This window comes from Pelecanus crispus, chromosome 1 (assembly GCF_030463565.1).
Source record: "Pelecanus crispus isolate bPelCri1 chromosome 1, bPelCri1.pri, whole genome shotgun sequence".
NCBI lineage: Eukaryota > Metazoa > Chordata > Aves > Pelecaniformes > Pelecanidae > Pelecanus > Pelecanus crispus.
Window position 1 is genome coordinate 11,233,147 of NC_134643.1, and position 24,712 is coordinate 11,257,858.

At 37.6% G+C, this 24,712-nt stretch overlaps 1 protein-coding gene across 1 annotated transcript in view; it reads left to right on the plus strand.

The window, feature by feature from the left end:
* Window positions 1-24,712, plus strand: part of PCLO (piccolo presynaptic cytomatrix protein) — a 388,529-nt gene that overhangs the window by 328,519 nt on the left and 35,298 nt on the right. Inside the window, exons 23-24 of the mRNA XM_075722389.1 lie at window positions 8,161-8,302; window positions 11,776-11,843. Coding sequence (XP_075578504.1) covers window positions 8,161-8,302; window positions 11,776-11,843 — 210 coding nt within the window. The remainder of the gene's footprint in view (window positions 1-8,160; window positions 8,303-11,775; window positions 11,844-24,712) is intronic.

The following is a 24,712-nucleotide window of genomic DNA, read 5'->3' on the forward strand; positions in this document are numbered from 1 at the left end:
TGAGCAATTGCATTGTGCATCACTTGCTTTGTATATTGTTGTTATTATTATTATCATTACTATATTATTATTATTATCATTACTATTTTAGTTTATTTCAATTATTAAACTGTTCTTATCTCAACCTAGGAGTGTTTCTCACTCTTACTCTTCTGATTCTCTCCCCCATCCCATCAGGGTAGGGGGAGTGAGCGAGCGGCTGCGTGGTGCTTAGTTGCTGGCTGGGGCTAAACCACAACAATCTGCAATATAGTTATTTACTGATTTTATATAAAAGGCCTTTTCAAAGTCAGTTTATGGTTTTAAAAGAATGAACTACATGTTTTAGTTTTAATAACTTCTAATAAAATGAATAAGACAGAGAAGAAATAGCGAAATTTCCCTTCTGTGTCTGTGTGAAGTAGAAAGGTGCACCAGCTCTGCCTCACTAGAATAGAAAGTGTAATTTCCAGTGAAATAAGAAGTTCAGAGCACAAAAAAAGGATAGTGTTCACCATATATAGTCAGCTTTTATCTACATAACCGGTCATTTTTAAAGTACACAGTTTTATAGGGAGCTGTGGTCTCTACATGGGTGTTTAACATACCTGCTTAATGGGTAAAATTCAATGGGCTTGTCCTTATTTGCAGAGGAAGAGGTGCCAGTTTTGCCCCAAAAGGTACAATGATTGTACAATTAAAAAACAATTCTTTTATTACATCAGAATACTGAATGGTCCACAAAAAAAATATATTTTATGACCAAAGAAGAGAATTTCTAGAAAACTATTTTGATTCTTCCTAGGCTCTTTGGAGAACAGTATATTAACATTTAAATAGCTACGTAGGTGATTTTAGGCCTGAACATCATTATAGTCCTATGCATTTTTCTACCCTTTCAAACAGACACTCATGAGAGAGGAGCTACAAGTCAATACACTGTTGCTTGAACATCCTATTATGATGGATTCCATATGCACCTCCTCTTTTATTTGGCACACATTAAAAACCAACCAAACAAGCAAACAACCTGCCAGGAGAAAAGCACTGCTATACTCTTGACCTGTATCAGTTAGCAAATGTTAAAGATCTAGAGAAAATACCATGTGTTTCCGTTAAAGGTCCAAACATACCTGTTAAATTACCATTTAAGGTAACATGAACAATATATTTCTACAGCAATTTCTGTCTGTTTTTTATGTATTTTTTTACTTAATAATAAAAAGGTTTTTTTCAGCCCCAAGCCTCTGGAAATTTAAAACCACAACATTTTCTGAAAACCTCCAAATCTAATGCATGTACCCAGAACCTATTTATTTCTCTCATCTCGTACAGAACATTTCATCTTTTACATTATAAATTTTCCATCATGACACAAAAGCTTTTCTGTGATATCCTAAGAGGAAATTACTTTCCAAATAGTTGTGTGTCAAGTGATTTTACTGGTCAGCGGGAGGTCTACTATCAGAGCTAGCACTGTTAGCTAGAATATCTAGAGTAGCCAGACTATGCGTCAGCATTTTCACAATTGTACCCAAATGAGCCTGTGAATTTACACCTTTCAAAGACCTCCAGTTTAAAACACAAAGGTTCAAAAGGCAGCATACCTGCTTTTAACTCCCTCGGTCCAACAACTTTGGTAAAAGTTCGCTTAAGTGTCAGCATGACAGGTTAAAGCTACACAGAAATGTGACCTATGTACCAAGATATTGCTAGCACTGTAAAATCCATGATACATGTCTGAGCCAGCACTGTGTAATTTCTAGCCAGTTAGCTGTAAGATGTTAAAATTGACAGGAATTTTCCTTATCACTAAGTTCTATTTACTGGCATTAGTAGCAATGTGGAGTGAGAGGGAATTGATTCCTAGGTTCTATAAATCTTTTGGATTGGATATGATTGTGGATTTAAATACCCGCTTATTTGGTGTCCCTTTAGGTCTATACCCATTTTCACACTTTTAATAGGCAATGCCATGTTTTAATTTCCTACAATAATGTAGGATGTTTCTTTCACACTTTAAATAATTTACTTCCCAAAGCTGTTTTATGCCTAGCTTCACTAGTGTCTTAATTTCCAAGTTAAATGGGCCTTCATATTGCCACAAATAACCCATTTCCAAGAATCATTATCAAAACAAGAACAGTTTGTCCCCACTCTCTGCAGATAGCAATAATCTAAGTCTGTCTTTTGAGTCTTGTTTCAGTCTAATAGCTGGCACATTTTTCTTTGGCCATTCCTGCTATTTACTCTTCCACCTTTTTAAGCTGACATGTAATTTCAGGAAATTGCTCAGATTCTTCATTTGATAACTCTTATTTCAAAAGTCTATTAGATGGTAGTGTAACCCTACGGAGCACATAGAAGAAAATTATTTCATCAGAATTGCTTTGCTGGGTGCTGTTCTGCCATTACTCACTTCAAATGGTAAATTGCTCTTTAAAGAGTTGTGTTGAAATTTCACAAAATATCACTGCTCAGTGTGCGGTCAAAGCCATGTCTAATATAGAAATGTGGCTGAAATGGGTGAGACCATGGTCTAAAGTACTGTTCAGTATGAGGGAGAGTGAGGAAAAGAAGCAGTCAGAACTGACCTAAGGTATATGCCTTTGATACTAGTTATTTATGTATCGCCATTCTGTTGCCAGTTCACAAAAGATGCAACTAGCAGTCCCGATGGGGTTTTACACTGCAGAACCTTACAGAGCAAGCCTGGGCAGCTCTTGCTTTTAGTGCTAGTAAAGCCTTCATAAAAACAGGTAAACAGGCACCTCGGGCAGTTCGAGGTTGGAGCACTTGAAACACAAGGCAATTGAGAGAGTAGACAAGCTTCTGCCAGAAGACGCTGTGTGACGTGCCCAGTCTGTTGGCCAGCAGATAAGTATCCAAAGCAGACAGGTGATTTCATCTGCTCCCATAGGCTTGCATCTCTTTGAGAAGACTCAGCATGATGCTATTAGTCCTTTTTTGTTTTCCACGGTTTCTCACAAGACTGCCAGTTTTAAAGAATTTTTTTTTCAAGCAATCGGAGGCAAAGTCTCAAAATTTAATCCTGAATGCATACTCAAAAGCATTTTTCCCTCCTCCTGTTTGGTTTACAAATAGAACTGTCTTTCCCAATGTTTTTGACAATTATATTTCTGCTTGTGGAAAGATACCTGAAAAGGAGAACATCCACAATTTAATCCCAAGAAGAAAGTTTTATTTGAGTCTGTTCTTTTACCCACAGGAACCACAGAACAGCATAGTACCATTTTTAAAATTTAAGTCTTCTTTTTTTAAAAAAAAGTTTCATTCACTGTTGAAGGATGGCTGGAGTGGCTGACAGTACTGGGTTGTTTCCATTTTGCTGTGACTGGTTTGACAGTTTATGGCTATAGGTCTCGTGTGAATTATCTATCTCCCTTATGTTTGGTTTTTAAAAAACATCTTCTCTGTTGTAAAAACAGACTTTGCTGAAAGATTAAGTGAAATCATATGGCTTCCATGCTTTCCTTTCTTACTGATTTTAATATGGTATCTTCTTTATACTAAGGCATGACTTACATGTTTTTCTTCGTTATAAAAGCAAATTTTCTAATTTGGTCTGTAAGGCAACGCATAAGCAAAACCATGTTTTTACCACAGATGCATTCAACTAATATCATGCTGAGAGTAATAATTAAAACATTTTTAATAAATAAATTTTAAAAAATGGAGTTAAAAGGTGAAGGCAGTCCTAGCCTCAATTTTCTTGAATCAGCAATTATTTTCCAATAAGGCATAAGGGAATGTGCAGACAAATATCATTCTGTCGAAGGAAAATTATTTTCTTTTTTTTGTTTGGAGTTTTTTGTTGTTGTTGTTGTTGTTTTGTTTTTGTTTTTCCCCTGCAAACAATACAGAGTACAAAAGGTATCTGGCTAACTAGTACAATTTTTTTTTTTTTTTTTTCCCCTTGAAAAACCCTGATCCTACACCAGGGATAACATTACAATCATCTTTTTTAGAATCTGAAGGAATTCATGTAAGCAATCAAGAATTCTTCCAACTCATTTATGTATTATTCACTAGAATGGTTGAATTGAAATGGTTGAACTGAAACTTATGCTCATGCCAGCCTGTACAACAGACAGTAAAACAGTGTCACTGGAGGCAGCATTAACACCACATTGCTAGCTACTAAATATGACATGTCTACCCACCAACACACCTTCAAAGTAGAGAACATTTCATCTCACTGGGGAACTACCAGCTACAATAGAATGAGCAGGTGAAAATGAAATCAAAGCTACAACGATAGCTTTGTATAATAGGAAATTCTGTGCACTGTTTCAGAGGAAGCAGCTCATATTAGAGTTTTAACTTTCATTTCCTATTTCTATTCTTCATAGTCCAATGGCTGGACAGCCCAGACATCATTGAAGTTACAATCCTTAGAAAGTATGAAGCACTGGTTAAACTGCATAAACAGTTCATGGAGAAGGGACTGGAGAGGGGAAAGCTTATCTCCTCTCTCCCAGTAAGAGGCCAAATGATGATGCTGGGTAATGAACTTCAGTTAACCTTAGTCTCTTCCATCTGGTGAGGTCTGAAGAGTCTTTTCTTTCTTCTAAAAATGACATTATTTCAGTGTCATATGTAATTGGCAGCAAAACCTTCCATATGAGAAGTTTTTTCCTAAGTTTTTTCCTAAGTTCCCCCCCCCCCCCCCAAGAATGAGGAAATAATTTAAAAAAACAATGGGCAAGGAAGCAATGAAACAGAGATCTTCCATACTCTGGATACTTAATATTCAAATGATGCCACTTGCATTTGCCAAAACTCCTATTCAAATACAAGTTGTACATTTAGGCAAAGCAAGACTACACCTTATAATATTAGGCACCTCTGTGATACCAGAAGAGAATATCCAATCTCTGGACCTCAGAAAATGAGTGAATCCGTACAAAACTATTCAATTCTCTACATACCAAGGCACCTCCCACTAGAACTTTGATGTCAAAACCTGAGAACTTCGTATTTTCTAGCACAGGCAGCTGTAAGCAGATACTCTGTAACTCAGAAGTGAACCTGCTCTAATCTCACTAGTTACTTGCTGACAATTGGCCAAGAAAGGTAGCAATAGCTCTGAGACTCACAGGGCTTCACAGACCTTACACAAACTGGTAAGACTAGAGGAGTACCACAGTGAACTCACACTTTCTTGTTAAAGTTCCTAAGACAACATTTGCATTTGTTCAAAGAGAAAGGGCAAGACTGCAAATGAATGTACAAAGTAGGCTCTTGCACATGAGAACAGGGAACAAGTTCTAACTTTCAACTTAGAGTACAAATCTGACCATGGCTATTCTAACTCACAGACAAAATATTGCCTGGCAGCAGACTTCAGCACACCTTCAGAAGTTTCCCATCAGCAGACCTTAGAGGTCTAGCTTTATCTGTAAAAATATAGGTACATAGAAACTGTGGGTGTGTCATGAGTTACGGAGGAGTTCTCTGTATCCAGATTCTTAATTTGTCACAAAACCACGCTGTAAATATATTTGTGGATTTCCTCTCTTGTCACAAACTGACTCTGTAGTTCATTGCTTTCATAGAGCAGACAGGAAAAAAAAGAAAAAGAATAACATTGAACTTCAGAATTTTAAAAATCCAGTCATGAATCTAAACTTGGATCCATTATCACCATTCACCAAGAGATCTTATGGGAAGAAAAACAGCAGTATAGAAAAAGATGTAAATTAGTGAAAACAGCAGAGAAACTAAAAATACAGCATACCGAATGGATCACTGGGATAGAGCTGTTTCAAAAGAAACAACTGTTTTGATTATAAATAGATGTAGCAAAAACTTCTAAGCCATTTATGAAGTCTTAATTCAAGCTTTTCTGGCTAAATTCTAGGTTCTTACTGGTTTTAGAAATCCACCAATAAAGATACAAGAAATTACTTCAGGCACTAGCTTTTACAGCAGAGTCAGTAAAAATAAAAGCCCAGATATGAACCACCCTTTCAGCCACATATGTTATGGTGGGGATGCATGCTACGCTAAGGAAATTCATGCCTAAGGGAAGGACTAAAGACACTTTTTTAGTGCTGGTGCAATAGTGTCTTGGCTTCCATGGGTTTTGCAGATGTGTGGCTTTCCCCATTGTCCTCACCTATGAAGCATTTGTCATGTCATGGCAAAAAAAAAAAAAAAACAACTCAACCTAAAGAAACCCTCAGAATCCCAAACAACAAACATCAGAAGTCATACAAGTCACACAAACACTATGAGAACTGAGGTTATGGATTAGTTTGGGACAGGCATGAGATAGCCCCAATTCAGGCTGTTGAATACAGGGCAGCTGGCAACAATGCACTATAAAGGAGAGCTTGACTTCTCTTCTCTGAAATCTTGCTCTTGCCTAACATTTCCCAACAGCAGTTTCCTGACATGTCGCCATAGACATAGGAATTCACTCACGGTACCACAGGATGAAAGTGGTAGAGCAACCACTGCTCCAGCTGCCTGAGCAGGGCACACTGCCGTGCTCTGGCTGTCTCTGCTGGAAAAAAACATCGGTGGCTTTCTCTCCAGATGAGATACTGAGAGCATCTGTTAATAACACTATGATTTTACAGTTTACTAATTTTTATTACTATCTAATAAGTTAGCCTATGATCAATCTATAAAATCATAAAATAGAGCTAAAGAATATTTTTGTCTGAAAATAATTTAGACTGATGGATTCCTTCTGTGGCTGTAGGCAATAGTGAAACAGAGAAGGCTGATAGAGTTTTTAAAAAAAGTTGTGTGACAGCTCAGTTTAGCAGTGAAGAATCACTTTGCAGAGTAAGAGTTCTGTCTTAAGTTATAGTTTGGCCCACAGATTGATCATATGTGACTTGCTTCATTCCTCTCTTCTAGATTCCATTATTAATCTGGTTTTGCATTACATTTGAGGAGTTACACTTAGCTTCCTGGTCCCACTTGAAGCAGCATGCAGCAGTCTTCACCAAAAATATTATTCAGTCAGTCAAATATAAATAATATTTGTTGCCAGTTTAAGGCAAGACACCATTGGGGTTCTGGCTCTTATTTGAAGTAATTTCCATTTAGATATTTGACTAATTTCTTGTTTAAAGAAGAATCTCTTTAACTCCTTTCATTAGATTCACAGTTCACCAAAATAACATAAAACTTCATTAAGTCTTCACAGAAAAATAACTTACAAAAAAATATTTTTTATCTTCAGTATATAGGCTCAGTCAGTTGGAAGAGATGAAACATGACAATAGTAGATGCAATAGAGGACATTTAACAAAAAAAATCCACAAATCTGTATTAATATTCCCAGACAATTGTGTTATTCAGTATGAGAATAGCTACTCTACTGTTCCTGTATTAATTATTATGTGTAATGTCACTGTGTCCTTTTTTATTTATATTTCTCAACTTGCTAAAGGCTGAATATGGAAGATATGTTTGTGTAGTACGATAATATCCAAAACACAAAATAAGGCATCTGAAGTAAAAATAACATATGCTGGTGTACATTTTCTACACGAAATGGTCTTAAACAAGCTTAGGACATCTCCCATCAAAATATGCGCCTTAAAATCCTAAGCATGTAGTAAGAGAGATCCAGATGGGTAGAAGCAGTTGAGAAATATAATGCACTAGCTGTGTTATGTCTGAAGAGGGTTGGAGGTCTTCATACACTCTCTGTGACTATAGATGGTGTACCTATATTTCCCCTCAGCTTCCTCTCCTTCTTAAAGTCACCAAATGCAAAGAGTGTTTCATGAGGAATATGAGGAAGGCCCGCTGTGACTCTCATTCTTACAAGATTACCATATGAAATGTTTCAGATGAATAACTGTTCTCTGAACAGATGAATAACTGTTTTCTGTAGCTTTAATCAGAAAAGCAGTATTAATTAGTCTAACTCATTCTTTTTTTCCTTCAGGCTGTTGATTTGAACTATTAACATGACTGGAGAAAAAATATGGTGGTATACTAATTGGATTAGAACACCTTAGTCTATGTGAAAATAAACATCTGCAAAAGATTATAATGCAATACTGGAATGTAAAGTAAAAAAAGTGAAAGTGTTTGCTGCATGTGATTTTGATAAATTACATTTTTTCTTAATGTGGATGGTACTGGTGTCTTACAAGGTTTTTGGTAACCCACTGTTCCTGCCCTGTACAGCAAGGTCCACTAATCACCGACCCACAGAAGGTTCTGTCTCCACTGGCTCATCAGCCAGTAGTTTTGGCAGTGGATACAGCATGGATAGCGAAGGCAGCAGCAGTGCCACAGGAGAGAATAATCTATTTCCCATCCCAAGAATGTAAGGCTTTTCCTTTAATATACTGTGTCCTTCATGCACTATGTATAGCCCTTTCACTTGCCAGTCATCTTCTTAAGTAGTTTGCTCTGCAGACTTGAGTTACACAGTAGAATAGCAGCTAAAGGGGGGGGGGGGGGGGGGGGAATTTTTCAGAACTTGTATTTTTCTTCTGCTTTGTTGAACACTGAATTATTAATAACCAAGAAAATCTCTGCCTCAACCTCATGAATTTATTGCTGTCACACAGGAGAGGTGTTAGTATCAGCCTTTGATGCAACTGTGTAGAGGTGGGCTTGGGTTAGGTTTAAAAAGTACAACTTCTGTAGGCCTGAGAATGCCTAGTTTCAGTTTTCAGATTGACCTCCTTCTAGAAATAGGTGTTACTAGTGCAACTGAAATTCAGATTCTGGATATAAACCAACTTTCCCCAAGTGTTTAAGAGTTTAAATAGAATTTCACAGAAGTTCTTGGTTGGAAAAAGATTTTTGGGACAGAGTCCCTGTAGGAATTATCAAGCTACTATCAGTGCAATGATCCTATAAAATTATTTGATTTTTACCTGGTTAACTACTCCACAGAGAAAAGTTTTGCCAGGACTTTTTTCCCCTCAAATTTGGCAGCATGCACCTTCATTTAGCAATTCCATTTATATTCCTTTAGAGGAAAAAGTAATTGCTCCTGATCAACTTAATGTTTCTGACCTGAATTTTTTATAGATTGACTATTCTCAGAATATTAGTTGGTGGTCATTGCTCATTCAGTGTCTGCGATAGTTGGTCCATTTTCTCTGGGACACAAGTTTTTGCTTTTCCCCTGCAGTCTTGAATTATTAGTCACAAGAGTTTGGTATAATCTTCCTAAAAAAGCTTGAATGAAGAAAAAATTCATTCTCTAGAACTGTGACTTTTCTAAGTATTCATGATTTTCTAAAATAAAGACCAATGGTATTTGTCTACAGCTTATTAATGGCTAAAATGAAAATAGACATAAATCTAATATTTCAGTCTCGTTTCCAGAATCTAGGAGGACAATGTGAGCTCAGGTTGTCGGGTACCAATTGTTTAATCTTCACTGAACTTTTCACTCATGTTATAGGTTAAAATGAGTTGGACTTCCCAGTGGCAAAAAGATGATCTTTAATTAGATTTTACAATCTCCAAAGAAAATTATTTTGCCATCATTCCAGCAAAGATGCATAAAATCTTTGTGCACATAAACACAAGATGGAGCTCTCAATAACAATTTTTTAGTTTGCATATGCTAAATTTGAGTCCAAATATTATCACTTACTGTATATTATCTAGCACTGTGACAGTATTTACAGTTACTTGGTATTTGGCTGACAGATTCACCAGCCTATTAAACCTCAAATCAGTCACACTTCTAGTGAAAAGCAGGAAGAAGTCTCCACGGCTTCAGCTTTTCTCTTATAGCAATTTGTTCCCATGAACTTTACTTACTTAAATAAAATATATCTAACCCTCTCTTTTTCTGTTAAGAGCTAGAGGTTGGGTTTTGGTTTTTTTTTTATTATGACATTTTTAAAGTAAGTTGTTTATATGCTCATATTAGACAGAGACTTTAAAAGTTACACAGGATATTTACATAGACAAAAATTCTTTCTTCATGTTAGTCTCAAGGGCTTTACATGGAAATGTAATGAAAATGAATGTCAAAATTACTTTTCATCATCAGAGACCTTTGGGATCATCCCTAGGGATAATGTTTTAAAATAGATAACTGTTTCAATTTTGAACTCTGGATAAAAATTCTTGTATATCCAAATATATGTATGATTGAATTTCTAGTCAACATTTGAATTCATGCTGGCTTGATAATGACTTCAGGGACTCTGACCTTGTACACTAATTCAGCATATACATAAGACCACAGCTCAAAAATTGGATGTGAAGCATTAAGTGAGCTAAATAATTCTAAGTGTCTTGGCATAATAGAAAAAATGTTGGATAAGCTGAGTTTTAAACTCTTTACTTTAGTCCAAATGCTTTTAACCATAGGAACATTCAGTCATGAAGGAAAATAAAAAAAATAAATAGTGAGACCATGGGAATTGTTTGATGAGGTAACTAATTAGAATACTTGCCAATATTAAATATTGTTATAACTATCAAGGGAAATTAATCATTATATACAATTATACACAGCTGAATAAATCTTGTAAAGTCTTTCTGTTTGGGATATTTTTTTAGAAGACTCTCATTATCCAGTTGTAGTGCCCCTGAAAGTTACTCATGATATCAGCTGTGATAATGAACACATTCTCTATGCCTTTGTATTGTGTAACCATCTATACCAGTACAATGTCTGTAAAATTATATTAATTCTGAATGCAAAGGTGAAAAGCAACTGAACAACGTGTAAGGAATCTAACCCTAGGGACAAATAATTCTTGTACCATATTTGTAAGACGTTTTATAAAGCATTACCTCACAGCAGAAGTAAAGAATAACTTTCAGTTAAAATTTAATTTAAAATCACTTTAAAAACTGACATTTTATACTAATTTTTTAGTTCATTGTGAACTTGGACAGCTTCTGTTTCTGCTGTGAAACATGAAGCTGGCTCATTGGTAGCAAAGAACAGCTCTGACCCTTTAACCCCAGAGAAATCACATACATCTCTAGATAATGCCTGATATTCTCTATCACAGAATTTCAGAGTCTTAAGGGAGAAAGACAAATAGAAGCACAAACATCTCCTAGTAGCAGACATGTTCTTGAGAGTGATTGTAATCATGCCTTAGAGCTTGCAACAAGTATGTTTAAAGATAGCTTACAGTTTACCTAACTTTCATTGCCTAAAAATAGACATCTAGATTGTAATCCAGGTTCTTTCGACATCCAGTGGAGAAATATAGGGACTTCCAGAGCATGATTTATTCCACTCACCTTACTTTAAGATTAATGTAAGTCTCAGAACTGAGTTGTTTCTTATGCTAAACCTAAACTGTAAAGTAAAACCAATCATTAAAAGAAGATAATGACCACAAATATGCCTTACCTTTGAAATAAAGGTAGTGTAGACCAAAGATCACTTTTGTGACTTCTTATTATGTATCTTACGGTTCACCCTAACAGAATAGTGAGGAGAGGAGCTATGCAGACTGATTGCAGAACCCCAGGCTGATGGGGGGCAGATAGCAGACAGTACCTGATGGCCCCGTTCTGTAAGAATGTACAGGCTTAGCAAGGTGCTATTGCAGTTGACTCTAAAAGAGAAGAAAATAATATTCTTAAGTGATCTGTCTAGCAATAGAAAAAAAACTACTGCACACTTTAGTTTCCTGAAATCATATATATGTACACACACACATACACTTTTTTGGTTTTTAGAAATAGATGTGATGTTTGTCTTTTTGTACAGAACCAGGCCTCACTGGCTTGGGTGTATAATTTTCTTAGATCTCATCTCTTTATGATCTTATTGACAACTATCACCTTATCTTTTGACAGAGGGAAGATGAGCCAGAATGGACAAGAACCAGTAAAGCAGTCAGGAGTAGGATTAACCGATGCAGAAGGTAAAAAGAAATACAAACAACACTACAGTGGTATCCCATGTTTATAGAACTGATATGTTTATTTCTTTTACTTGTTATGCTGTGAAAGATTAGGCTATGCTCTATTTGTATTATAGATTAAGATCCTGACTTTCATTTACTCTAAGGGCCCTTTACACATAGCACCAATGTAATGAGTCTTCAGTGTAAATGAGAACAGTGTCTTACCTGTTTATTTAAAGTAAGTAAATAGTTAGATTGCAATGAATAATACCTATCTTTCAATGTTCATTGCTTTTCATAGTATTGGAATAAAAAATATGAAGCATCGAGCTGACTCAATACCCATTAAATCAGAAGAAAATATCCAATGGCCATCAGGCTCTATTTTTATAACATTTCAGAATACTTACCTCATAAAGGAATTATTAATTTTCTTGTTTACATAAAACATTACATTTCAATAAAAGTATTAGCTGAACATCAAGATTGACTGCTGCACTCAGACTATAGTGATTATGTTATCTGATTGGGTAATCCTGAGTGAATTTTTTTGGTATGAATGTGGTGTTGCCAAAGAAGGAGACATTGTAATATTGGAGCTGGAAAGAGCCCAAAAGAATGGCTTTCAAATTTTCATGAGCAATGTGATTATTTCTTTCATGTGTAATAACGGACAACTGCATGAAAATTAAGAGAGTGTTTTGTATTGAAGGATATGTTAGGAAAATTCCATTTCCCTTTACATATGAGTTATTTTCTTTCAAGTGTATGTTTCTGTTGACCTCAAATATAAAACTTAATTATCATGACCTTCATTTTATTATTAAAATAATACTTTTATCATTTTAATGCATTTAAATGCAGCTTTGGGTTTTAATTAATTCATAAATTGAAATTCATATATACAATTGACGTTAACTTCATGTTAAGTTCAGTCTTAAAAAATCAGCATTTTTCAGGTTTCTGCAATCTGTGTACATAAGGAAATAATTGCTGTTGCTATATTTGAGGTAAAAGTGGTCTAATGTTCCACAGATTTGAAGAAATCAAATTAGAATCTGAAGGTAGAACTGTAAAATTGTCTTTTCCAAAGCAAGAATCCTTAACTGTGTATATGTATTTTACTAAATCTTTCAGTAGATAGTACTCATCATACAAAAATCCAAATTCACCTGCTTGTCAAACTTCAATTTGTTCAATAGTATTTTTAAGTATTTGAAAAACAAACTATTTTTTAAAAGAGAAATGCTGGGATGAAAATGGGAAATCAGGAATTTTCCATTTTTACGTTGTCATGATGTGTTTTATACGGAATGATAATTGTAAACAGATAGCTTTTCATCATTTTGTTCATCATAAATTGCCCCTTATGTAAGGTTTTGGATCATAAATTTCAGAACCTACAAATACAAAAAGTCTTAATTTAGTGTTTGTTTCATTCAGAAAAACCCTGAACAAACAAACCCAACCAAAAAAAACCACCTTTTGAAACATTCTAAAAAATGTGTATACAGCATTTGGTCACTAAAACTACTTTTCCAGCCAAAGGCATGTTTCTGCTTATCTTCAAAATCTGCAAATAACTCACGAGCTGCAATTCCCTAATTTTCACTTGTGATGCAATTCAACTCTCCTAACTTGAGAACTCTAAGAGTTACAACTCCAAGTCTGATAAAATGAGTGGTTCTTACCAAGTGTTGGTTTTCCCCATTGAGAGAAGCTGGGGCAGCCAGCCTAGTTTTTAGAGTCTGATTTCTAGCTGACTAAGATGGGACAAATCAATCTCAAATGATAAATTAAACTAAAAGCTGGAACACAATTCAAGGGTATTTCAGTTTCAACATGTAAATATCAGTTTCTTGTGGAGAAGTAGTGCAGAATTTAGAGGAACTCAGGATTAACTGAGAATTACTTCAGCATTATAGAATTATTGTTGTATTCGTTTCATAGACGAACAAAAGTGAATTAAAATCTTAAAGTCTTAAAGATCAAATGATATCTTTTCTGTGGGTGCACTTATCTGTGTTGTGGACCAGATGAGCTCTCCAATTAACTGGAAGAAAATATTCAATCCCATTTTTCATTAATTTGTAGAGATGTCCCATAGCTGACATTTGTATACTCATTTGCAAATAAGGATTACTGTTATACCTAAAACCTTGTAATACCAGTACTATTTTTACATTTTCAAATATTCTTAGTGGATAACTTCTGTGAAAAGTAGCTTGTGGATTACTCTCTTTAAACTGTGCAGAATAAATTCAATTGCTTAAATATGTGGATACTGCTACTTGAAATGTTATAGTCATCCAAGTCATTCACACAGGCCTGGCAAATATGGCAGGGGACTTACAGGAACAAGATCTTTAAGACCAGTAGCTGAAGGCAAAGCAAGGTAGGACTCTCAAATGGCAGTGAAAACCAGTTTTTAGGCAGCTGAATCAAAACTGTAGTAACAGGGTTTGGATTCAGCTCACAGGGTATTACACCAAAATCTAGGCATGTACATAAGTGGAATCACCAGGGAAAAATACGCTCCTTTTGTAATTGTTTACCCACTTGAGAAATGTGCTAATGTTTTGTTGGGAATAGTTTTTGTGCTATTAAGATGTAAGTTAAATTATAAGTAAATATTGGAAAACAGTACTATTTACTTTGCTGACACAACCAAATGGTCAATATAAATAACTGTGAGTATTGCTATGATAATCTTTGTTTCTTTGAACATATCATCTTGTCATATTCTGTATTTTCATACTACTTAATAATATAAAATAATTCAGAGTTTTGTTCTTGGACACTGTGTTACAGTTATTTTTATGATATGCATTGTTGCATGCTATCTTACACTGGACATTCTGCCCTGAGCTGATGAAATACTCCATCTTCTTAAACTTCAGTAAATTTTATGATACATATTGTGATCTTCATTGAGTTATGCAAACCAATTTCTCTATTTGTTTCAGAAAGTGCAATATCTTTTGTTTAAAGATTTCTTATGACAAGCTATGGGATATTACAGACAATACAAACAAAAAAGCAATTGCGTTCCATGTAAGGATTGATACTAACAATTAAAAACACGTGATTAATATCTTGATTCAGTCGTAGATCATGATTGGTCTATCTGCTCTATGAAACTCGTCAGCATAGATCCCAGATGGTATTTTCCACCAACCAACTATTTATCCAATTAAGAAATATATGGGGAAATAATTTTCATAAATTTCAAAAGTGTGAATTTACCAGGTAGTCCCAAACTGCCATTATTTCCAGTAGAAAAGACATATATAGATATAAATAACATTTTAATTGAAATAGTTTGCTATAAGGAAATGTTGGATCTTCTCATTTTGAAGATGCTATATACATGCAAAATATAATTCCTCTATGATTACGGACATTGAGGTTCATCTCAAACGAAGAATCTTTTAGGAAAGATGAACAAGTCGGTAAGCATGGCCTGGCTTCACTCATTCAGTATTTTTTGGAGTGAAAGAGTACCCACAGTGCTTCTGTCATCCTCTGTGCTTAGCCTTATTGTTGTCAGGATTTTCAGTCAGAAAATTGTAAACTTTTTATAGGAACAGAGTGGTTCCCCACCCACATCTTCCAAGAGAGTATTTTTTTACTTTTTAAAAAAAAAATTCCCATTCATTCCATGTCCCAAATACAAAAAAAACCTTCTCTACACTGGTCTGCCATGGCTCAGAGGCTCAATTTCTGACAATTCCAGTGGTCCTTTGAGCATAATCCTTTGAGTGTAGTAAAATGAAGTCCCATAAGCAAGAAACTCTCTCCCTGTATAAATGACTGAACCTGGACAGAAAATTGCGGAATATTCTAGTAAAGCTTCTGTAGATGTATTTCCACACGCAAGCAGAAGGAATAGATCTGTACTATTTCAAAATCTGATGATGCACACATACATACTGAACTTCTGCAAGATATGCTAGTGATATGCACTCATTGTTTACATAAACTTTAATGAACACTTCCAGCATTTTCCTTTTTCGCATACTATGTATTTGTCTGAGTTACAGATAAAAAAAAAAAGAAACAAAAAACCCCAAACAAGCTCTGTGATAACATCATGCCTTAATAGGCAAACTTTACAATAGTGTGATTTTTATTTCACATATTCAGAGTAGTCTAAGCTAAAACTCACCCATTTTTCTTTTACCTTTTGAGCTTTGTGGTTCATCAGCCTGGATTATAAACTAAGAAATTCAGTTTTAACACTTTCATCACTTAACTATATATTTTGTTAATTGAGACAGTCTACACGTTATTTATGAGAAAAATGGTTGAAACAACACACAAACCTTAAAACAGGCTAGGAGGTCATTCTCATAACATTTTGGAGGAAAGGTGGATGACCTCTGTAAGTAAGTGCCTGGCAATCATTTGACTTGTAAATTTTCTTTTATAGCTTTCTGAGTAGTACTGGTATAATTTTTATCCATCATGTCTGCACGGAACAGACCCTGGAGCAAATTATCTAGCAAACTGTATCACATTTTCTCTTGAAGGGATGCCCAGGAATAATAGGTATATTAGCTCTCTCGAGTAAAATAAGGCATGAAACAAACTGACAGGACAGGCACAACTAAGCATTGCCACATTCTTAGAAGTAATTACAACTCAGAAAAAAAAAAGTTCATTCTCCTTTTACTTGCTATTTAGTTAGGCTAGAGTAACTCTGTTTAAGCCAAAGGACTCACTGTGGTATGACTGAGAACAGACTAAAGGCTTGAGATGTTGCTTAAATGAACTTGCTGCATCTCCACACTTTAAAAATCTAGCGTTATGATTTTTTTTAACTCCAATGGTTGAAATATCAGAACTGTATTATTAGTCCTTATGAGGATGTTCAGAGAGAAATGGTTGTAATTTTGGACCTTCAACCAGCAAGTTATAAGTAAGAGAAGAAAAAAGACAGATGAAGGAAATTATTAAGGGCTAACCACAATACAGTTACTGAGATTTGCAAATGCTTTTGCCTGGGCACAAATCTGTACTTTGATGTCTTGGTTGGCCAGGCTGAAAATATGGGGTTTACTGCAGATGAAAAACTTTTCTTGCAGTTATCTGTGTCATTTCACAGAAAAAGAGGACTGTGAGATCAGATTAAAACGTGATGCTTAATATTCATGAAGGATGTTATAATTAGAATTTGACTTCTTGCTGGATTAAAATTCAGGGGAATTTTATTGCCCTTGCACAAGCAGTGGTGACTTTGAATGAAAACACTGAGACTGGGAAGAATGTAGGACAGACATCAGGTTAAATTTTAAATTTATGTAACTTTGGGATCATCGGAGTCTTTCCTTCTTTCATAATCAAGCCTAATTTATATCTTTGTATCTATTAGAAGGTAACTTCTGTGAGACATAACCTCATCTTAGGTCATCTGACATGAATACCAGAAAGACATATTTATCTGTTTTTCCCTCACAAGCGTTTTTCTCTTTAAGTGTTCCTAAACATAAAAACAAATTAGAAAGGGACCAAGCATTACAACACTTACAGACACTTCCCCCACAAATGTGCATAAGGGAAACATCCAGTCACTTCTTTTAAATGTTTGGAATAAGTTCTTTGATATTTAATGGAGAATCACTGTAATTTTGGAATGAAAATGAAAAAAATGTGATAAAGAGACTCTAAGACAGATGTTCTGGGCTTGGATAAGAGGCATTTGCATTAATTCATGGAAGAAAGCAGATTTTCTGGTGGTTTGATGCCAAAATTAGTGGTATTCCCATTTGGGGGATGTTCTGAGAGGCTCATGCTGGAGGATCTCTGTCTTGGAAGGAGAGAGGCGAAGGTGCCCCTCTGCCATTTCAGCAGCCCTTGGATACCCAGGGGCTACATGACAAAAGTCAACCTTGCTGTAAAATAGACAAATGCCAGTTACGATCCTGACAGCAGCCAGTTACAGGCAGCACATGGTTTCTGGTGTGCCTCCAGAGCCCGGCAGCACTGCATTTTAGGACTGTATCCACACTTTCTGTGGGGACTGGTACAGCACCACTTTAGCTCAGTGTTACAAAGTATACCAGCACCTAGTTTATGTGCTGTAATTTGCCCCTGCAGATACCTAAGTCTCCTCATGATGAGTCTAAATATACCCTTATCTTCCTTTGGTATGAAGGAAATTCTCTATTAATCTCTAACAATTTATTTCTGATGATTAAACCAATTGCTTTTGTTGATTTTCTTGGTCAGTAATCAGAAAAATTACAGTAGATTACTTCTTCCAGAAGGTTCAATTATAGAATAGAATAAAACACAACCTGCAAAATGAGTAAAGTGGGAGGGAGTTTAGACAAAGCTCATATTTGTTACCATTACTCAAAGAAGGGTGATTAGTTAATTGAGAGCAGCCCTGCAGAGAAGGACTTGCAGATACTGGTGGATGGGAAATTGTACATGAGCCAGCAATGTGCACTTGCAGCCCAGAAAGCCAACCATATCCTGGGCTGCATCACAAGAAGCATGATCAGCAGGTCCAGGGAGGTGATTCTGCCCCTCTGCTCTGCTCTGCTCTGCTGAGACCACACCTGGAGTACTGCATTCAGCTCTGGGGTCCTCAGCACAGGAAAGAAAAGGACCTGTTCAAGCAGGTCCAGAGGAGGGCCACAAAAGTGCTAAGAGGGATGGAACACCTCAGTGAAGAAAGGCTGAGAGAGTTGGGGTTGTTCAGCCTGCAGAAGAGAAGGCTGCGGGGAGACCTTATTGTAGCCTTTCAGTACTTAAAGGGGGCTTATAAGAAAGACAGAGACTTTTTAGCAGGGCCTGTAGTGACAGAACAAGGGACAACAGTTTCAAACTGAAAGAGAGTAGATTTAGATTAGATATAAGCAAGAAATGTTCTACGATGAGGGTGGTGGGACACTGGAAGAGGTTTCCCACAGAAGCTGCAGATGCCTCATCCCTGGAAGAGTTCAAGGTCAGGTTGGATGGGGCTTTGAGCAGCCTGATCTAGTGAAAGATGGCCCTGCCCATGGCTGAGGGGTTGGACCAGGTGATCTTTAAAGAACCAACCCAAACCATTCTATGATTCTATGATATGAAAGAGGTGACAATGATTATTGAAGGGTTCAACTCACGACTGCAAATACTCCTGTACTGTGTGAGTGGTATTCTGGGAAGAGTCACCCATTCAGGCAAAGGTATTCTGCAGTTACAGAAGTAGAAACACTTTTATCCTTTGACAGTGGTTTGTTCTGTACCTTTAACTGGGAGCTTCTGGCACGCAAAGTCTCACTTCGCCCAGTGTTTTGTCTTCAACAGATAGAGTCAGTGACTCTGTGCCAGGAAAATTCCACTTTCTTTTCAGTTTCTTACCTTTCTATTGAGCTTCAATTAGGTTACCACAAGAGTAGTCTCCAATTAACCTACAAATCATACACTAACACGTATTTGTTTTTCTTAAAAAATTTAGTTAAACTGAACTTTGTCTTCTGGAGAGAAAATTCCTATCTCCTACAACACAATCCCCAACTCCTAACACACTAGCATTATATAGATCAGAATAAATGATCAAGTGAGAATGAGTTGCTTTCACAGTAGCAAAGAATTTATGTTATTTTGGAATAGTTCCATGTTTCTGCACCAAGGCTTAATCCAATTCTTTTTAAGGTCTTTTTAGACTGGTATCTTAAAACCACAGGGAGCACCATCTATTTTGTTCTTGCACACATATCAAATATTATCTTTGCTGTTTGCTGCCTTCCCAATAACTCAAATATCTCAGGAGTATTGAATCTTTAATCCTAACATGCGCTAAAACGTAAGACAACCTGAAAAAAGTCTGGACTTTCAAGTATTTTTCTTGAATCAATAGAATCTTGTACTGACTAGGTATGAGACTGTTGACTTGATTATAGTGGATATTGATCCATGGATTTAAAGAGAAATTCAGCCAATCTGAAGTGTTACCAACACTGACTTGAACAGTGGTTGAATTGCATTTTTTAGTTTTGAGTTCATGTCCAGTGGTACATAGCAAAAGAAATTGCTGCACACTCTCAGTGTCTTTCCTAAAAAGCAATATAAGACTAGTGATCTCTTTTCTAAAACACATTTTTAGCAGCTGTAATATATGATTTTAGAGTCTTATTGCTATTCTGATTTACATGTAGAAGAGGTCGGATTGTGAAATAAAATATTACTGAGTAAAATGTGATCCTTTCCCTGGAAGAGATCTAAATGAAAGAATAAAGTATTGCCAGACTTCTCTACTATCTTTATAAATAAAAAGGCTAAAATTCAACCTGTCATTGTTTAAATTGTCTTTAATACAAAATTACACCCTTGCTTTCTGCCATTAGGTTCTACCAAACGTCTACCATCTAGTACTCTTGACAGCATAAGATTAGAATCATAGAATCATAGAATCGTTTAGGTTGGAAAAGACCTTTAAGATCATCCGGTTCAACCATTAACCTACACTACCAAGTCCACACTAAACACTCTAAACCAAGTACACACTAAACCAAGAGTAGACTAGACTAAGCCATGTCCCAGAGTGCCACGTCTACCCGTTTTTTGAGCACTTCCAGGGATGGTGACTCCACCACCTCTCTGGGCAACCTGTTCCAATGCTTGACCACCCTTTCCGTAAAGAAATTTTTCCTAATTTCCAACCTAAACTTCCCCTGATGCAGCTTGAGCCCATTTCCTCTTCTCCTATCGCTAACTACTTGGGAGAAGAGACCAACACCCACCTCACTACAACCTCCTTTCAGGTAGTTGTAGAGAGCGATAAGGTCACCCCTCAGCTTCCTCTTCTCTAGGCTAAACAACCCCAGTTCCCTCAGCCGCTCCTCAGAAGGCCTGTGCTCCAGACCCTTCACCAGCTTCGTTGCCCTTCTCCGGACACGCTCTAGTACCTCAATGTCTTTCTTGTATTGAGGGGCCCAAAACTGGACACAGTATTCCAGGTGTGGCCTCACCAGTGCTGAGTACAGGGGAATCATAGAATCATAGAATAGAATCATAGAATCATTTAGGTTGGAAAAGACCTTTAAGATCATCCAGTCCAACCATTAACCTACACTACCAAGCCCACCTAAACCAATCAAGGGTAGACTAGACTAAACCATATCCCGAAGTGCCACATCTACCCGTTTTTTGAGCACTTCCAGGGATGGTGACTCCACCACCTCTCTGGGCAGCCTGTTCCAATGCTTGACTACCCTTTCTGTGAAGAATATTTTCCTAATTTCCAGCCTAAACCTCCCCTGGCGCAGCTTGAGCCCATTTCCTCTCGTCCTATCGCTAGCTACATGGGAGAAGAGCCCAACACCCACCTCACTACAACCTCCTTTCAGGTAGTTGTAGAGAGCGATAAGGTCTCCCCTCAGCCTCCTCTTCTCCAGGCTAAACAACCCCAGTTCCCTCAGCCACTCCTCAGAAGGCCTGTGCTCCAGATCCTTCACCAGCCTTGTTGCCCTTCTCTGGACACGCTCCAGCACCTCAAGGTCTTTCTTGTATTGAGGGGCCCAACACTGGACACAGTATTCCAGGTGCGCCCTCACCAGTGCCGAGTACAGGGGGGCAATCACCTCCCTGATCCTGCTGGCCACAGCATTCCTGATACAAGCCAGGATGCTGTTGGCCTTCTTGGCCGTCTGGGCACACTGCTGGCTCATGTTCAGCCGGCTATCTACCAACACCCCCAGATCCTTTTCAGCCAGGCAGCTTTCCAGCCACTCCTCCCCAAGCCTGTAGCGTTACATGGGGTTGTTGTGACCCAAGTGCAGGACCCGGCACTTGGCCTTGTTGAACCTCATACAATTGGCCACGGCCCATCGATGCAGCGTGTTCAGATCCCTCTGCAGGGCCATCCTACCCTCCCGCAGATCGACACTCCCACCCAGTTTGGTGTCATCTGCAAACTTACTGAGGGTGCGCTCAATCCCCTCATCCAGATCATTGATAAAGATCTTAAACAAGGCTGGCCCCAAAACAGAGCCCTGGGGAACAGAATCAATTAATCAATGCCAACAAAACTTAAAGCAGAAAATACCATCAAGGGTGGTTTCTTGCATGAGTAGCTGCTTCAGTACAGAGGAAAAAAGGGACACAGGGGAATAGAAAATAAGTAATGAAAGCACTTCCAGCTATCTTGTCACATGTTGATCCCCTCATGCTGCACCTCCTTTATTTTTAGGAACGCAAATTTTAATTTCAAAAATTGAAAGGATCAGATATGCTTTCTGTCACAAGGGATCCTTAAGCAATGAATCAGGCTTATGCACTGACAGTAGTCCTTATCCTCTCTCTCTTTTGTTTATTTAAAACTATCTATAGTATTTTATGCATGCTCCCTCAAGCTAGGAATAGCCATACTACTAATACCTAAATACACTGATTTGAAGAAGTGATTCAAGATAAACAACAGCAGTATTGTAAACCTAAGAATTATCACCTTGCTCTCTAAGCTCCGCAAAACATTTCTTTTATCTATCCCTGATTGGCCTGGTGCTCTAATTTGCCTACCTGGCTCTCCAGTAATAATTGGAGCAATTCGTTCTGCCTTCCTGAGGTATTTGCCAGTATAATCCAGATGGTTTTCCTAAAAAGAAGCAGAAAGAATTTAAATAAGAACAAAGACTGCAGCCAGAGATAGAAACATAGTGGAAAAAAGGACAAGATAATCTTCTATATTCTTGTATCCGCATCACAAACAACATTGCTTTACATAGTTACAAATCATCCTGGTCCTGAATTATTATTATAAACTGTCATTAAAAGAGAAGTAAAAAATCCAGGGAGCCTCACTGTGATTAACTAGTGGCTGGCCAACAGCTTGTGTCACTCTTGTATGAACTGGGACTGAATGGCTATTAGCCATTAAATTTTGTGGCAAGAAAATTCTAAAACACTTGATTTTTTTTTTTAAGTTTTCATTTTAAAAAGTCTGCTTTTCCCATGTAGAAAATTAACAAATATTAAGATGACAAAAAAGCAAAAGGAAAACCAAAAAAGCCTGAAAGCACATGTATTTCATCTTGAAACCAAAATATCAACCTTTGATATGATGCTTCCATAATCACCTGGAAAGATAATTTGCTTGTCTAATGTTCGTAAGCACTTTTATTGGCCTAGGTCTTAAATGCACTTCCACTAACATAAAGCTGCTTGGGACTTTCAGGAGGTTTCTTCTGGTGACTCCTTGGAGATGTAATAGGGTCAGAGTGTTTGGGCTGGGAATCGGGGTGCTAGTAATTCCATCAAAAACCTAACAAAGCTGCATGGTTTCATTTCTGGGGGGGAAAAAAAAAAAAGAAAGAGTTTTGGTAGAATTCTGTAATCTATGTCTTTAGAAAGATATGGTTATGGAGGAAATCTGATTTAATACCAACTGGCACATTTACCAGTTAGTAATGAAGACCTTCAACACTGGAAAGCAAACAGGGGGATTCCCCCCACCAAAAATGGAGTAAAGGTGAGGATGCTGGAATGTATGGTTACTGGACCTGAACCTTGTCTGGTGTAAGTCTGAAGAAGGGCTACTTCACCTAGTGAGTAATTTTAAACAACTTTGAAATAGAGTCACTTTTCATGATCAGTGTTCATTTAGAATCAGCAAAAGTCAGGTTGAAGCATTGAAGGTGAATTGCTAAACCCTAAATAAATTCCCCTCTGTGATTAAAATGAAACTAGGAGACACTGAGTAGGGTTTTTAAATGTCATCTTCCTGGATAATTCCGGTGATCTCCTCCATTTAGCAGTGTGATTAGGACCTGAAATTCTGTGCATACTACAGGAAAAAAGTAAGTACAATAGATCTGTTTTAAGCTCAATAATATTTAGTGTTCAAGTATGTATCAGCTGTTATGGTGCAGGAAGGGGGTTGAGGGGACCTCAAGAGGTCATCATAGAATCATAGAATCGTTTAGGTTGGAAAAGACCTTTAAGATCATCCAGTTCAACCATTAACCTACACTACCAAGTCCACACTAAACCAATCAAGGGTAAACTAGACTAAACCATGTCCCAGAGTGCCACGTCTACCCGTTTTTTGAGCACTTCCAGGGATGGTGACTCCACCACTTCTCTGGGCAGCCTGTTCCAATGCTTGACCACCCTTTCCGTAAAGAAATTTTTCCTAATTTCCAACCTAAACCTCCACTGGCGCAGCTTGAGCCCATTTCCTCTTCTCCTATCGCTAACTACTTGGGAGAAGAGCCCAACACCCACCTCACTACAGCCTCCTTTCAGGTAGCTGTAGAGAGCGATAAGGTCTCCCCTCAGCCTCCTCTTCTCCAGGCTAAACAACCCCAGTTCCCTCAGCCGCTCCTCAGAAGGCCTGTGCTCCAGACCCTTCACCAGCTTCGTTGCCCTTCTCTGAACACGCTCCAGCACCTCAATGTCTTTCTTGTATTGAGGGGCCCAAAACAGGACACAGTATTCCAGGTGCAGCCTCACCAGCGCCGAGTACAGGGGAACAATCACCTCCCTGCTCCTGCTGGCCACACTATTCCTGATACAAGCCAAGATGCTGTTGGCCTTCTTGGCCACCTGGGCACACGGCTGGCTCATGTTCAGCTGGCTGTCAACCAACACCCCCAGGTCCTTTTTGGCCAGGCAGCTTTCCAGCCACTCTTCCCCAAGCCTGTAGCGTTGCATGGGGTTGTTGTGACCGAAGTGCAGGACCCGGCACTTGGCCTTGTTGAACCTCCCACAACTGGCCTCAGCCCATCGATGCAGCCTGTTCAGATCCCTCTGCAGAGCCTTCCTGCCCTCAGACAGATGAACACTCCCACCCAACTTTGGTGTCATCTGTAAACTTACTGAGGGTGCTTCAAAACACATTGCCCCATTGCTTCAAAACACAACATTGTTCCTAAAAAGCTTTTGGTAACTTGCAC